Source organism: Dendropsophus ebraccatus, chromosome 5 (assembly GCF_027789765.1).
Source record: "Dendropsophus ebraccatus isolate aDenEbr1 chromosome 5, aDenEbr1.pat, whole genome shotgun sequence".
Lineage (NCBI taxonomy): Eukaryota > Metazoa > Chordata > Amphibia > Anura > Hylidae > Dendropsophus > Dendropsophus ebraccatus.
Window position 1 is genome coordinate 46,572,562 of NC_091458.1, and position 17,037 is coordinate 46,589,598.

Consider the following 17,037-nt stretch of genomic DNA (forward strand, 5'->3'; position numbering starts at 1 on the left):
AGTTGGAAAGCATAAGACGACAGAGGCAAGCTATCCAGCTGATTCTAGGTGTTGTGGTCTCAATTCTGTACCACATTCTGATTCTGTACAGAACTCCGCTCTCTAATAAACCTGAATTGTCAGCAAAGGAGTGCTGGCTCAAGAGACCATTCGGCCTGCTTGGCAGACATGGTAACCTTGGTGCACTTATTTATATGCCTCTGCCTGAGTGGAAAACAAATACAATGGAAGCATCTTGTTCATCGTGTCTATTCCACACACACAAACACACACACACAAACACACACACACACACACATTGCAGTTCTGTATTTTTTTTTTCTGTGCCTCCATGTGTCATTTACTCCCTTAATTTTTTGTTAACCTCATTGTTCAATTAGGCAAAGAAAGGTGACAAACCTCCTACAGCAAGTGCACAGATAGCAGTCAGGAAAGTCACCTACAAGACCAAGGTAATGTTTACAACCAAAACCGTACATATCTTACTTTGTATATACTCCATTTCCTGTTTTCCTAATGTTTTGGTTTATGGACATAGTTTTCCACTTGACTATTTAGAGTTCATCTTTAATATTACAGTTCACCTCTTAAGAAATTAATATTACACTTCCCCTATTAAGAAATGAATTGAAGAAACCTTCAACTTAAAGCTTTAAGGTCCCCATACACTTTATACTTTTGTCAGCTATACCAGTCACCCGCACCAGGTTTGGCTGTCAGTATGAGGTGTATTTGTTCAGGTGTTTTTATTATTTAGGGTACAAACCCACACAGCGTATACACAGCAGATACGCAACAAATACGCAGCAAATACGCAGAAGATTTGTTGGTACAGACTAGTGATGCACGATGCACCGAAATATCGATACTACTATCGATATTTCGGTCAGAAAAAGGGTTCGATACCAGGATTTCCTGGTATCGATACTTCATGTTAATCTGCATAATAGTGCAGATCAACATGAAGTATGGTGCAGAGAACACGGCCGGCAGCTACCTGAGCGCCGGCCGTGTTCTCTGTGTGCCGCCCCCTGCCCCCTGGTGTCCCCTCCTCTGCCCGCGAGCTCTCCGCTCCCGGCGGCGCCAAATTTAAATAGCCGGCACACAGCGATGTGTAGTGCCGGCTATTTGCAGGGGTCCTCAACTGGCGGACCGCGGTCCGAACCCGGACCGCGGAGGCCAGCTGTCCGGACCCCTGGTCAGACCTCCTAACCGCCCTGGATCCGGTCCGTCCCGCTCCCCACCGCACTGCCGCCCGCCCCATAGGCGTACTGTCCTTAGATGTCAGTACGCCTGTGGGGCTGGGGGCAGTGTCGGTCCGGCCCCCGGCTGATACGTGCTCTCTGGGGATGTCCCGGGGATTCCCCAGCAGAGCGCGCACCACAGACCTCAGTGTACGCCGCCGGCCTGTCCTTCCCGGAAGTGCAGGCCGGCGGCGTACGCTGAGGTCACTGATGCGCGCCCTGCTGGGGAATCCCCGGGACATCCCTACAGAGCGCGTATCAGCCGGGGGCCGGACCGACGGGAAGAGACGAAGACAGCCGCAGCGGGGAACGAGGTGCTAGGTGAGTTGTTTTTGTTATTTTTTTTTTCTGTCTGGGGGGCATCTACAAGGGGAGAGCACACAGGTGGACTATATACTACAGGGGGGACCTCACAGGGGGCTATATACTACTGAGGGGGCTATATACTACTGGGGGGAGCGCACAGGGGGCTATATACTACGGGGGGGACCTCACAGGGGGCTATATACTACTGAGGGGGCTATATACTACTGGGGGGAGCGCACAGGGGGCTATATACTACTGGGGGGACCTCACAGGGGGCTATATACTACTGAGGGGGCTATATACTACTGGGGGGAGCGCACAGGTGGACTATATACTACAGGGGGGACCTCACAGGGGGCTATATACTACTTAGGGGGCTATATACTACTGGGGGGAGCGCACAGGGGGCTATATACTACGGGGGGGACCTCACAGGGGGCTATATACTACTGAGGGGGCTATATACTACTGGGGGGAGCGCACAGGGGGTTATATACTACAGGGGGGACCTCACAGGGGCTATATACTACAGGGGGAAAGCACAAGGGGGGCTATATACTACTGGGGGGAGAGCACAGGGGCGCTATATACTACTTGGGGGAGCTCACAGGGGGCTATATACTACAGGGGGACAGCGCATGGGGGGGCTATATACTACAGGGGGAGCTCACAGGGGGCTATATACTACAGGGGGGAGCTCACAGGGGGGCTATATACTACTTGGGGGGAGCTCACGGGGGCTATATACTACTGGGGGGAGCTCACAGGGGGCTATATACTACAGGGGGAGAGCACAGGGGGGCTATATACTAGGGGGGAGCTCACAGGGGGCTATATACTACTGGGGGACAGCGCACAGGGGGCTATATACTACAGGGGGAGAGCGCACAGGGGGGCTATATACTACTGGGGGGAGCTCACAGGGGGCTATATTCTACAGGGGGAGAGCGCACAGGGGGGCTATATACTACTGGGGGAGCAACAGGGGGCTATATACTACTGAAGGAGAGCGCACAGGTGGGGCTATACACTACTGGGGGAGCAACAGGGGGGCTATATACTACCAGGGCAGTCACCCCCTTTGTACCTAATATCAAAGGCCTGGTGAGAGAGAAAAAAATGCCAATTTTCCCGCTAAGAAGCAGCAATTCTGTATATAAATAGTTGAACGTTTGTGACAAAGTAACAAAACACGTTTCCTACTGATGTTCAGCTCGGACCTTCACCTGACAATGGACCCCGGTAAGTGGACCTTCACTAAAAGTTGTTGAGTACCCCTGGCCTAAAGGGTAGATGCCGCTGTCATAACCGACAGCGGCATTTAACCCCTGCAGAGCCGCTCCATATGCAGCACGAGTCTGCTGCATATGGATCGGCCCCTCACTGCTAATGACTGCGGCCCGCAATCCCGCGGGCGGCAGTCATTCAACCATTCCAAATACGGGACCCGCCGGTGCTGCGGCAGCGGTCCCTTACACCAGCCAGTTCCCCAACCTCCGGGTCCACAATCCTGTCGCCGCCCCTCCATTCCCGCGGGGCCCACCGATACAGTGGCACAACAACTCCCAGAATACCTTCTTGTGGGGAGTTGTTGTTCACAAGGAGGCATGCTGGGAGTTGTTGTGCCAGGAGGCTGCTAATGCATTACAACTCCCAGCAGCATACCTCCTTATGCACTACATCCCCCAGCATACCTCTTTGTGCACGAGGAGGCATGCTGGGAGTTGTAGTGCACAAGAATGTATGCTGCACAGAGTTGTGTCAGGAGCTGCACAACTGCAATTGCCAGCATACCTCCTTGTGCACTACAACTCCCAGCATACCTTCTTGTGGGGAGTTGCAAAGCACAAGGAATTATGCTGGAAGTTGTTGTTCACCAGGAGTTATGCTGGGAGGTGTAGTGCACAAGGAGGTATGCTGGGAGGTGTAGTGCACAAGGAGGTATGCTGGGAGGTGTAGTGCACAAGGAGGTATGCTGGGAGTTGCAGTTGCGCGGCAGCAGCCGTTCAAAACATCCCAGCATACCTTCTTATGAACTACAACTCCTAGCATACCTCCCTGTGCACTACAACTCCCCACAAGAAGGTATTCTGGGAGTTGTTGTGCACAGGGAGGTATGCTTGAGGTTAGAGGGGAATAAAAAATGTAAAAAAAAGTGTTTTAAAATAAAACAAAAAATAAAGGTTCTAATAATCCCCCCTTTTCCCTTTTTTTAAAAAAAAAAGTAAAAAAAAAAAAAAAAGAACATACATGTATCCATTACATATGAATTGTCCGAACTATAAAATGTAACAAAGTGATCAAGAAGTCACATAAATAAAAATGTTGTGCATGGGGGGAACATATCTGTAGTCAGGGAAAAGGGAAATTATATTTGTATTTTTACGTGTTTTTTTCTCAAACTTTTTTATTTAGTATCGAATTGGTATTGAGTATCGAAATCCGAAAGCTGGTATCGGTATCGAACTCAAAATTTTGGTATCGTGACATCCCTAGTACAGACTTGATGCTGTGTTCAGTTATTTAGATCTAATCTGCTGCGTATTTGCTGCGTGTTTGCTGCGTATTTGCTGCGTATCGCAGCAGTAAATACGCTGCATATACGGTGTGTGGGTTTATACCCTTAGGCTGGGTTCACACACTGTATACTTCAGGCAGTATTTGGTCCTCAAGTCAGGTCCTCATAGCAACCAAAACCAGGAGTGGATTGAAAACACAGAAAGGCTCTGTTCACACAATGTTGAAATTGAGTGGATGGCCGTCATATAACGGTAAATAACTGCCATTATTTCAATATAACAGCCGTTGTTTTAAAATAACAGCAAAAATTTGCCATTAAATGACGGCCATCCACTCAATTACAACATTATGTGAACATAGCCTTTCTGTGTTTTCAATCCACTCCTGGTTTTGGTTGCTATACAGCCTCACAAATACAGCCTCAAATATACATAGTGTGAACCCAGCCTTAAAGTGTTTAGTCATTTAAGAAATGACATGTAAGTGTTTAGACCCCCAGTGATCTCTAGTTACAGCTGGGAGAAGTGTGAGGCTGGGTGCTTTTCCCTGTGATCTCTGCCTCTCTGCTTAAGATGAGCTCCGTAGACCTAAAATGAAGCTCATCTTGTGCAAGGTAATGAAGATCATAGAGAAATTAACAGCCGCACACTATATCTAGAAATTCATAGAGTGCCACAGCATAGGTTGTTTATTGTTACTTATACTAATAATAATTTACCATAGGTCTTCGCGAAAAGCAGTGAGCCAGTGTGGGATGAGAGCTGTGCCTTCCTTGTCAAGAACCCCAAAAATGAGACTTTGCAGCTTCAAGTGAGTAGAAAACCATAGTCTGAAGATTTCCTTCCATTGGCAGTTCTTGGAAACAAAATTCTCTTTTATCTTGACAGATGGTGATATTGGTTCTTTGTTTTCTTTAAGGTCCAAGATGATTCTAATAAGTCCCTAGGGTCTCTCACCATGCCGCTTGCTGACCTCATGACTGCTGAGTCTATGACCCTTGATGGCTGGTTCCCTCTAACTTCTCCTGGAGCAAACAGTGAGGTTCTCATGAGACTTAAAATGAGGGTGAGTCTCTGTGTGTTAGGATAGACAATAAATGCATCTACAGCGTTCTGCACTGTGCTTCTTATGACTTTCTCCCCCCTTATACTTACCCCGTGCACGAAGTCCCGCTCCCGTTGCCAAGATATCACCACTGGAAGCCCGGTGCGCGTCAGATGAGTCCGACGCTTATAGAGAATGAAGGCAGCCATCATTCTCTATGAGCGTATGACGACTCTCTGACTCGCACGCCGGACTTTCGACTGTGATATCTCGGTAACGGGTGCGGCTCCAGGAGCAGGACACATACAGGCCTGCTCCCGCAGGTTTAAATAGCCCAAGTGTAACCTTGTGCGTAGGTGCAAGATGATAGACAGAGTCCAGTAGCTTAACCAGAATAACATCCGTTTACTTAAATTCTTCAGTGCAATACGAAAATAAGTTTTCAGTAACTGCAGATGCAGGCAAGAGGTAGAAGAAGCAGTAACTGTAGAAGTGAGAGTAGAGGAGCGTCTTGAGGGCCCTGTACAAGGTAGCTGTGTACTCTGCCGGGATAGTGTATTTGAGAGGAAAAGAAGAAGATGCTCGTACTCATGTATAGTTAACTTGAATCTGACTGCCTTATGCACTACAGTGTTGGGATATCTGTCCTATTAAGGTAGTACAAGGTCCTGAGCAGACTTCCCGAAACTTTTGAGAACAGCCGTGCGTTACAGCAGGATACGTAGGCAAGAAGCAGCATTGTGCTATTGGGGTCAGTAGCTAACCCAGGTATGCTGCCCTGTATCTTGTAGAAAGTATCCCTGATGTGGACAAGGTGATCCTCAGAGGATGTCCTTTCCTCCTGAGTGGTCTAGCACTGCATGCTAGTGGTAGTTGCTTGCATAAGAAAAAATAGAAAAAGTCTTTTGGTCCCTGACCTCACTGCAGCTGGAACTACACTCTGTTACTCTCTCTGGTCACTGAAACTAGAAGACCCTCCCACCAGGAACTAACCTCCTTTCATAGGGGCAAACCCCCTTGTGATTGGTGGGGCTGTGTTGTGCAAAAAGAGAAGAAAGAGGATAGGTAGAAAAGTGAGAGGAATCCAGACCTGCACCTGTGATAGGAGGAAAATAAACATGTAACAAACAGTTAACCCAATGCTTCCTTCAGCTGTGCATAACATAAGGCATACAAAAACACAGTAGTGTCACCTAGTGGGAAAAACACAGAATACACTCTGACTATATCCCACTGTGGGAACCTGAGTGAGTTACTTTGCCCAGTTGCAATAAAAACTTAGTGGCACACCTGTACTGGGACACTACATAAGGATTGAAGTCAGTCCTGGAGAATTACATTTTAAAAAGAGTCTGGGAACAATGTTGGATGGCTCCACTGCAACTTCTCCCAGCGAAGCTTGGCCCCATTGACAGTTATGAATCGGTCTGATGTGCTGCAGCTTTTCAAAGTAAGGCAAGGGCTACATGGCAACTCTTTCCACAAGACACAAGCACAGACAAAGATCACAATGATACAGATGGTAAAAGTGAACGTGTTCCAGCACACAATTTCTCCATAAATACATTAAGCATCTTGTGCTGCAGCGTGACCACATTCACTTTATTAATGTCGATGCAATAAAACCCAGGCAGTGTGACACAGATCTTTGACTTATGTCGTGGCTATTTGAGGGATAGCAGCCTATAAAGTCACTTCCATTGAATGTTAAGGAATTATAGAAAGCGTTGCACTGAACCACTTTTAAGTGGTGCACAAAACTGTATGCATATTTACATATTCCTAACAATACAGTATTTTGCGGTTTTACACTAAAATAATTTTTGTTTTCAGATCATCTCTTCACCTAATGTCAGTCCAGAGCTCGCTGCTCTTAGCCTGAGCTCTTCTGCACCCTCAAAACCACCAAACCATCCGGATTCATCATTTACCTTAGAGTCTGCTGTGGACAATGACGAGAGCTCTGCAGGGGAGCTGAGACACAGACTAGCCAATACAAACAGGTGAGCACCCACATCTATACTGCTAGAAAGAAGTACAGGTGATGACACTCTCAGCATGTATGGGGGTGTCTCATTTTCTCCACCCTCGTGTGCATGGGAAACATCGATATAAACACTGATTTTGCCTGGTAGTACCAATCACTGACACTTCTGGTCATTGCTACTTCCCATGGCACAGCAATCCTAAAAGGACTGATACTTAGTGTGTGTGTGTGTATATCTCTATCTATCTATCTATCTATCTATCTATCTATCTATCTATCTATATTATGCACACACACACACACACACACACACACACACACGTACGTCTTGATTAACCCATAGCTGCACCAGGACGTTATTTAACGTCCTCGTGCCGCTATGGGAGTTCAGAGGGGGGTCGCGCGGCGACCACCCTCTGAACTGCCGCGATCCCGGGTGCCGCGAGTAGCCCGGGCTCGCGGCTATTAGCGGGCACGGTCCGATCGCCGTGCCCGCTAATTAAGTACTTAGAAGCAGCTGTCAAAGTTGACAGCTGCTTCTAAATACTTGCGGTTACACATCCCTGGTGGTCTAGTGGGGGGATCGCCCCCCTGCGGCGCGATTGCGGGGGGGCGATCCCTGCATCCATACCGGGCCGGGGTCTGCTCCGTAATGGCGCTGATCCCGGCTCGGCATTCTATTGCTTTTGGCTGCAGCAGCCAAAAGTAATAGAACACCGATCTCATGGATTCATGCAGTATAACTATACTGCATGGATCTCTATGAGAGATCAGAGTGCATATACTAGAAGCCCCCCAGGGGGGCTTCTAGTATATGTCTAAAGTAAAAGAAAAAAGTATTTTTAATAACACAAAACCCCCTCCCCTAATAAAAGTCTGAATCACCCCCCTTTCCCCATTTTATGAATAAAAGTAAACAAATAAATAAATAAACAAACATGTTTGCTATCGCCGCGTGCGTAATCGCCCGAACTATTAATTAATCACATTCCTGATCTCACACGGTAAACAGCGTCAGCGCAAAAAAATCCCAAAGTGCAAAATTGCGCATTTTTGGTCGCATCAAATCCAGAATAATTGTAATAAAAAGCGATCAAAAAGTCATATATGCGCAATCAAGGTACCGATAGAAAGATCACATCATGGCGCAAAAAATGACACCTCACACAGACCCATAGACCAAAGGATAAAAGCGCTATAAGCCCGGGAATGGAGCGATTTTAAGGAACGTATATTGGTTAACAACGGTTTGAATTTTATACAGGCCATCAGATACAATATAAGTTATACATGTTACATATCGTTTTAATCGTAACGACTTGAGGAACATGCATAACAAGTCAGTTTTACCCCAGGGCGAATGGCGTAAAAACACATTTCCCCCAAATAAAAGAAATGCGTTTTTTTTTTCAATTTCACCACACATATAATTTTTTTCTGGTTTCCCGGCACATTTTAGGCAAAAATTACATCTGCCTTAGCAAAGTACAATTAGTTGCGCAAAAAATAAGGGCTCATTTGGGTCTCTAGGTGGAAAAATGCAGGCGCTATGGCCTTATATACACGAGGAGGGAAAAACGAAAACGCAAAAATGAAAACTGGCTGTGTCCCCTAAGGGTTAATAGGTCTCTGTCTGTTTGGGTATAAGGAGAGATCTTTCAATCAAGGCCACATGAACCTGTTATAATAGGTTCTCTCTAAAGTCTGATAGGTGTTTCTCTATCTGCCCTGGGAGTGGTCCTGAAAGATCCCCAGAAAATAATGCCCAAACCCAGTAGTACCTCAAAATCTGTAATTGCTGACAAAGAATCTTTCCAACTTGAGGCAAATAAATTGTACAGGGAAGAAGCCTGGGACAATTACAATAATATAAATAGGAAACAATAAGAAGTAAATGACCTTTGATGTTTTCCCCACAGTGATCCAGATGCCATGGAATCCAAAGCAAGTCAGCTACAAGTGACAGTGTATTATCCAGCTAAAGAGGGCAAGCTTTTAGCAGTGATGCATCGCTGCAGGTAAGCTTCATATGTGTTTCTTGTTAGCACATTATTGATAGTACATGAATATATTCACTGATATACCAGGAAAGTTGCTGCTCAGTGCACTGGGTTTAGTAGGAAGTGAAGAGACTGCATAACCACAATGGCCCCTTTAAATCAGCTGATTGATTGGGGACCCCCATTGGCTATTCTAAGGAGCTCTGTTAGGTGTCTAGACAGAAAAAAAATAAAAAGTTATGGCTTTTAAAAGTAAAGGCGATGATAAAAACATAAAAATTGGCTGCATCCTTTAGGGGTTAAGATCAGTTTTTCAAGCTGTCTGCCATGGTCATTATGGGTTTATTGTAATGTGAATTTAATGTTTCCTTTTTGGCCCCTGTCAGGAATTTAGGCGTCAGTTTCAAGGAGCTTCCTGATCCCTACTTGTCAGCTGTCTTGTTACCAGATAAAAACCGTGCTACAAAACGAAAAACAAGTGTCAAGAAACGGACCTTTAATCCAGAGTTCAATGAAAAGTAAGCGCCTTCACATGATCACTATGTGTTTGACGGTAAAGACGTGGGGTATATTGCCGACCTGTTTAACAATGCTATAGACATGGAACAAATCCAAGGAAAACCCACAAGGACAAAGGCCTCATGATCACATGTGTATTAAAGTGTTAGAGCACTTAAAACTATTTTTTTTTAAATCAATCATTGTCTCCTTGATTCCCATCGATCTCTGTATATAGCAGAGAGGTGTGCGGCAATCCATATATAATATGCTTGTCTGAAAGTTGTCTTACAAAAATACTCTCTTCTAGAGGTACTGCTTCTTGTAGAGTATTCGACTCCATACACCTTGAGGCTGGGTTCACACTACGTATATTTCAGTCAGTATTGTGGTCCTCATATTGCAACCAAAACCAAGAGTGGATTAAAAACACAGAAAGGCTCTGTTCACACAATGTTGAAATTGAGCGGATGGCCGGCATTTAATGGCAAATATTTGCTGTTATTTTAAAACAACGGCTGTTGTATTGAAATAATGGCCGTTATTTACTGTTATATGGCGGCCATCCACTCAATTTCAACATTGTGTGAACAGATCCTTTCTGTGTTTTCAATCCACTCCTGGTTTTGGTTGCAATATGAGGACCACAATACTGACTGAAATATACGTAGTGTGAACCCAGCCGAAGGCTGCGTTCACACTACGTATATTTCAGTCAGTATATTTCAGTCAGTATTGCAACCAAAACCAGGAGTGGATTAAAAACACAGAAAGGATCTGTTCACACAATGGTGAAATTGAGTGGATGGCCGCCATATAACCGTAAATAACAGCCATTATTTCAATATAACAGCCGTTGTTCTAAAATAACAGCAAATATTTGCCATTAAATGGCGGCCATCCACTCAATTTTAACATTGTGTGAACAGATCCTTTCTGTGTTTTTAATCCACTCCTGGTTTTGGTTGCAATACTGACTGAAATATACATATACTGACTGAAATATACGTAGTGTGAACCCAGCCTATAGTTGTAGACGCTGTGTGTTGATCAGAGAGCCAAACGTATGATGCAAGGACTGGTAAATCTATATAGCCCTTACATATCCTTGTGTTTTCTGCAGGTTGGAGTGGGAAATACCATTGGAAGAAGCAAGAAAGCGAAAACTAGAAATCTCTGTTAAGAACAGTGTGTCCTTCATGTCAAGTTCAAAAGAGCTGCTTGGGAAGGTACAGCCTATAGAAATGCTTCATTCATTCATTCATTCATTCTTCTTAATGAATAAAAACATTTGATCATCCTTTCACATAGGCTTATGCACAGCAGTATATCCTAATGTATGCTTATTATTGGACTGATGTGCCCTTCTGCATGGAATTCCACTCCCTCCCCCCGCCCCCAGCAATCCTACTCTTATCCACATCCAAGGAGATGTGTTATTGGTAGGACTAACCCTTTAATTTATAAGTGGGACAAAAAATGCATATACTTTTTCATATTACTGTCTGCAATGTATCAAATATTAGACTGATCAATCATACCGATCCTTCAGATTTTGGACAGAAGTGTAGCATTATAAAAGCTGTTTCATGATGTTTGATACTGATGAGATCTGTCTCCTTCTCATCCTACAGGTTATTATTGACCTTTCCCAGATTGACTTATCTAAGGGACTGAATCAATGGTAAGTCTTGTACACTAGACCTCCAGTTATTACCTAATAACACTCAGGGATTTCACAATAATGTGGGTGTTGACTTCAACAAGCTCAATCCTTAGTTGCGCCCTGGAGATAAAAGAAGTGTCAGAAGTGTTTGTCAACCGCTTGTCACCATCTTTCCTATAAAAGAGGCATGGACATATTAAACAATCATGTTTAGTAGGAGGCAGACATTTTGTCCTATGTCTGTAGTTTTCTATGGTTGGCTTTACACCCAATGACCATCATAGATGCCCCATTACCCATCATATGCCCATCGTAGATGCCCCATTACTAGGTGCACGTTCTAACCCTGCAGCATGCTTCCAGCAGTATGCATTTGCAGCATTGCCAAAGGAAGCAGAACCTGTACAGACCTCAGATAGCTGTCACCGTCATGTAATATGCCGTCTAGGTGCAAAATGAAGCTGTGATAACCGGCATTGAAAGGCTACTTCATAATGAGCTCTGCTCAGTCAATGATCTCTATAGGTACACTACCCAAAAGTAGCCTCTGAGAGCCTTTTTATAAAGCAGGGGGGGTACTTTTAAGCCCTCTTGTAACTCCCATTGTGTTATCAGACCGCACCTGTAATCACTTACATAACTACATATTTAGTGCATGCAGTGGGGTGTAGATTAGAAGCCTTTATTGAAGGCTATCATGTGTCGAATGGAAACATTGAAGTAGACGTCCGGCCAGAATGATAAATACAGTGCAGGCAGGGAGTGAGGGGAACGGGTCCCCCTTTATGGCAGGGATGGGGAACTTTTGGCCCTCCAGCTGTTGCAAAATGACAATTTATGCCAAAGCTTTGATGAGTTTTGTAGTTTAGCAGCAGCTGGAGGGCCGGCGGTTCCCCATCTTTGCTTTATGCTTTCCAATCTCCCTTCCCTTTCCCCAAAATGTATTTTTCCTTCTCTTTCTCACAACTTTTTTTTTTTCATTTCCAGGTACGACCTGAGGGGAGAGAATACAAGTGTGTAACCTGTATCATCAATGACAATAAGATGAGCCATTGTTCTCTTCTGGGAGATGTTCCCTGCCAAACTCCTCACCTGATGGACAATCTAAGGGCATCTCTAGCAGAAGAGAACATCTCACAATATCAAGAGAAGCGGCGACATTCCTGGGATCTTCTGCACCTTACAATACAATGGGACCTGATGCCGATGCTGTTGTTGTTACAAGGGAATGTAGTCCAAGTTATGTACAGCAATCTGCTGGCCCTTTCCGTAAAGAACTTAATGTATGTACGTGTTACTGCTTGAAAACAGGTGGGGATATGAAACATCAATTAGAAAGATGTCTCCCTGTCACATGAGGACCTGATAGGGGAGACTTATCGAAATGTCTGGAGAAGGGTTTAGTGCTTAGTTTTAGTTTACAAAGATGAATGTCCACTTGGAAGTAGTAGTCTGTGTGTGAGTATGTATGTGCACATACATACATACATACATACATACATACATACATACATACATACATAGGTGTGTGTATGTAATATATATATATATATATATATATATACATACAAACATGCTGGCAATTGGGAACCTGTTAGCTCTGGATGTTCTTGATTTTATAATTTTCCCATTTTAGCTTCTATGGTTTCCAGCAACTTGTACTAAAACCCTAAAGTAACATCATTTCTTTTGTTCCTGACCCTGGTTATTCCGGTTACATCCACTTCTACATACTTTGTGAGTAGATAGCATTTAGCCAATTTTTATAAGTTTTTACCTTTTTTAATAGCTATTTGGGCTGTTTTAACTGCATTTATATATTTTTTTTTACTTTTTTTTTTTTTAAAGGAATATGAATCCCTGTTACCCGTTAGGTCAGGATAACATCACCTAGGGCAGATCTGTTTTCTCCTGCATCTTTTAAGACTAATATTCAGACCCATATAGTGGAATGGAGGAGACAGGAAACATTTTATGATGTGTCTTTGTCGCACAGACACATCAAAAGTTTTGATTGATTGGGGTCTCGGTGTTCAGAACCCCACCAATGATTAGTTACAGCTGAGCACTTCTCTATCACACTGCAGGAGGCGGCTCCATAGACTTACAATGGAATGCATCTCCTTGATTGAGCTGAGGGTTGAAGTGCTTAGCCAAGCGCTTCACCCGGCTGTATCTAATAAATGGTGGAGGTCTGAACACCCAGACCCTAATCAATTAAAACTTTTTTGTCAAAAGTTGTTGTTTTTTTTTTATTAAAGTGACAGGGACACTTTAAGGGAATAAAAAGGAATGCATTCCATCTACCTTGTGCTGCAATCTAGAAAGATGTCCAGGAGAGCTGATCTCCAGAGTGTAGTGTACACCTAACTTTGTTACTTTTTGTCCTGTTAACATTTCAGTGTTACATTTGATTATTTTATGTTACTGTATTTTTTTGTAGCTTTATACACGCCATCCACTGCGAAGTAGTGCCTCACCTGCCTCATAATGTTCTAACACAATGCATTCAGCTGGATAGAGCGTTCCATTGTTCTTGGTGTGCACCAGGATGCTAAGATCTAACGTTCAGTGGTGTATGATCGCTGCTATTTATCATGTTCACAGTTCAGGGAGGGCAGAGTACACCCGATTTAGAGACATAACATATTCCTGCGAATTACATTTTATACCTTTTGTAGCTTAAGCGTTTGTTGCCATCTTGTGAGATGTCCTCTCATGCGGGTCAAGAGACAACTGAATATGTGTATATTGGTTTAAAGCAACACTGCCTCTGAGCTGATGCTTACTGCAACTAAAGATAAATTCTGAATGTATTACATGTTACGTCCACAGGTGCTGAGGTGTACCAATGTGATAGGATATTCTTGTCTGCTCCTGTATATCTGTGGTTTATGTCCTGCAGAAAATAAGGATCAAGCACTCTAAGGGTGGGTTCACATTGAGGAATTCTCGCGGATATACTCCGTGGAATTCCGCCGGCTGTATGCTCTCACGGCCGCGCGCCTTTCAGTCGGCTCTAGACACCATTCTATGGGCCGGCTGTTTCCGCATTCCGCCGAAAGAACTGACATGTCAATTCTTTCGGCGGAATGCGGAATCAGCCTGCCCATAGAATGGTGTCTATGGAGCCGGCGGAAAGGCGCACGGCCGTGAGCGCATACAGCCGTCGGAACTCCGCAGAGTTTATCCGCGAGAATTCCTCAATGTGAACCCACCCTAAAATGCAACATGCCTGATAAAGCCTTTCTCCAGCAGACTGGCAGTGGTACTGTGAGTTGGATCTCTGCCAATCTAATCTTGATGGCCCATTCTACAGATAGGCTATTGGTTTTTAAAAGCTGAATAAGTTTTATAATACATATGGCAGATCTGGCAGCAATCCTGGCAATTTTCTGACATGAACAAGTTAGTAAATCAGCCTCATTATGGGTATATCCACCTTAAAGGGGCTTTCCAGACGGGAAGGACTTTTGATATGTTGCTGGGGCTACAGACTAAGTAGACCAAGTGGTCTTTTTTTCTACCGACAATCTTCTATGTTTCTATGCAGATAAAATAACATAGAGGTATTCTTACCTGGCCTGCTCCTGATGTGCAATTTTTGTCTGCTTCAGTGGAACTACAACAAAGATGACCATGACAGGGAATGGGCACTCAGGAAAATAGCAGTGGGGGAGCAGGGCAGGTAAGTATACTTCCATTTTCCCAGCAGCCCCAGGAACATATCAAAAATCACTCCCTGTCTGGACAACCCTGAAACACAGACGCACCTTATGGAGAATTATGATTATAGCGAAGATTTTTTTTTTTTTTTTTACAATTTAATATAGCTACAGCTGTTACATCTACGTACCTAAATATTTGCATTGTACCCAAACTATTTGCCAAGCCTTACATAGTTACATAGTTACATAGTTAATACGGTTGAAAAAAGACACATGTCCATCAAGTTCAACCAAGGAGGGGATGGATACAGGGAAGGGGGAGGGGTGATAGGTTCTATACATATGCATCTATATTATTTTGCTCTAAGAACTTGTCTAGCCCTGTTTTGAAGCCCTCTACTGTTTTTGCTGTGACCAGATCCTGTGGTAGACTGTTCCACAGATTCACAGTTCTCATGGTAAAGAAGGCTTGTCGCCTCCGGAGTTTGAACCTTTTTTTCTCCAGGCGGAGGCAGTGCCCTCTTGTCCTTTGAGGGGGTTTTACCTGGAACATCTTTTCCCCATATTTCTTGTAGGGGCCATTTATATATTTAAATAAGTTAATCATATCTCCCCTTAAACGTCTCTTCTCCAGACTAAACAAATGTAATTCTTTTAATCTCTTCTCATAACTAAGATGCTCCATTCCCCTTATTAGTTTAGTTGCCTGTCTTTGTACCCTCTCCAGCTCTAGAACATCCTTTTTATGAATCGGGTTCCAAAACTGGACGGCATACTCCAGATGGGGCCGCACCAAAGCTTTATAAAGCGGTAATATTATATCCCTGTCCCGTGAGTCCATGCCTGTTTTAATGCATGACAATATCCTGCTGGCTTTAGAAGCAGCTGACTGACATTGTGTGCTGTTCTGTAGTCTATTATCTACAAGTACACCCAGATCCTTCTCCATCAGCGACTCTCCCAGAGTAACTCCCCCCAGGACATATGATGCATGTGGGTTATTAGTACCCAGGTGCATAACTTTACATTTATCCACATTGAACCTCATTTGCCAAGTGGACGCCCAAACACTCAGTGTGTCTAAGTCATCCTGTAACATCTGCACATCCTCCATAGACTGTACTGTACTACAAAGCTTGGTGTCATCTGCAAAGATAGAAACATTGCTGTTAATTCCATTCTCAATATCATTAATAAACAAGTTAAACAGAAGAGGGCCCAGTACTGACCCTTGGGGTACACCACTTATTACCGGGGACCATTCGGAGTAGGAATCATTGACCACCACTCTCTGGGTACGATTATTAAGCCAGTTTTCAATCCAGTTACACATTAAATTTTCCAAACCGATAGACTTTAACTTACCCATCAGACGTCCATGAGGAACTGTGTCAAACGCTTTTGCAAAATCCAGGTACACGATATCCACAGCCGCGCCGCCATCCAGGCTTCTACTTACCTCTTCATAGAAACATATTAGGTTGGTTTGACAGCTTCTGTCCTTAGTAAAGCCATGCTGGTTATCACTTATAATACTATTAGCCACTACATATTCCTGGATGTAGTCCCTTATAAGCCCCTCAAATAGTTTCCCCACAATGGACGTTAAGCTTACGGGTCTATAGTTACCTGGGGAAGTTCGAGAGCCCTTTTTGAAGATCGGCATTACATTTGCCTTACGCCAGTCCCTCGGCACAATACCAGTAAGCAAAGAATCACGGAATATTTCATACAAGGGTAGTGAAATTACAGAACTGAGTTCCCTAAGAACTCTGGGGTGCAATCCATCAGGCCCTGGAGCTTTGGTTACATTGAGTTTGTTTAATTTATCTTGGACCATATCTATAGTAAACCAGTTCAGTACATTACATGTGTTAGCAGCACTGGCCCCACCCACCTTAGTACTGGCCCCACCCACCACAGCTCCATCCTCTTTTGTATATACAGAACTGAAGAACCCATTAAGTAACTCAGCTTTCTCCTGATCCCCAGTTATTAATTCCCCGTCGCCATTATTTAGGGGTCCTACATGCTCTGACCTTGGTTTTTTTGCATTAATATATTTGAAGAATTTTTTGGGGTTCCTTTTGCTTTCTATAGCTAC

General features: G+C 44.1%; 1 protein-coding gene across 1 annotated transcript in view; it reads left to right on the forward strand.

Moving 5' to 3' along the window:
• Positions 1 to 12,551, forward strand: part of ESYT1 (extended synaptotagmin 1) — a 64,475-nt gene extending 51,924 nt beyond the window's left edge. Inside the window, exons 23-31 of the mRNA XM_069970056.1 lie at positions 381 to 452; positions 4,794 to 4,880; positions 4,989 to 5,135; positions 6,948 to 7,117; positions 9,021 to 9,119; positions 9,488 to 9,619; positions 10,723 to 10,828; positions 11,234 to 11,283; positions 12,253 to 12,551. Of these exons, the coding sequence (XP_069826157.1) occupies positions 381 to 452; positions 4,794 to 4,880; positions 4,989 to 5,135; positions 6,948 to 7,117; positions 9,021 to 9,119; positions 9,488 to 9,619; positions 10,723 to 10,828; positions 11,234 to 11,283; positions 12,253 to 12,286 (897 nt within the window). The 3' untranslated portion in view covers positions 12,287 to 12,551. The remainder of the gene's footprint in view (positions 1 to 380; positions 453 to 4,793; positions 4,881 to 4,988; positions 5,136 to 6,947; positions 7,118 to 9,020; positions 9,120 to 9,487; positions 9,620 to 10,722; positions 10,829 to 11,233; positions 11,284 to 12,252) is intronic.
• Positions 12,552 to 17,037: the final 4,486 nt, after the last annotated feature.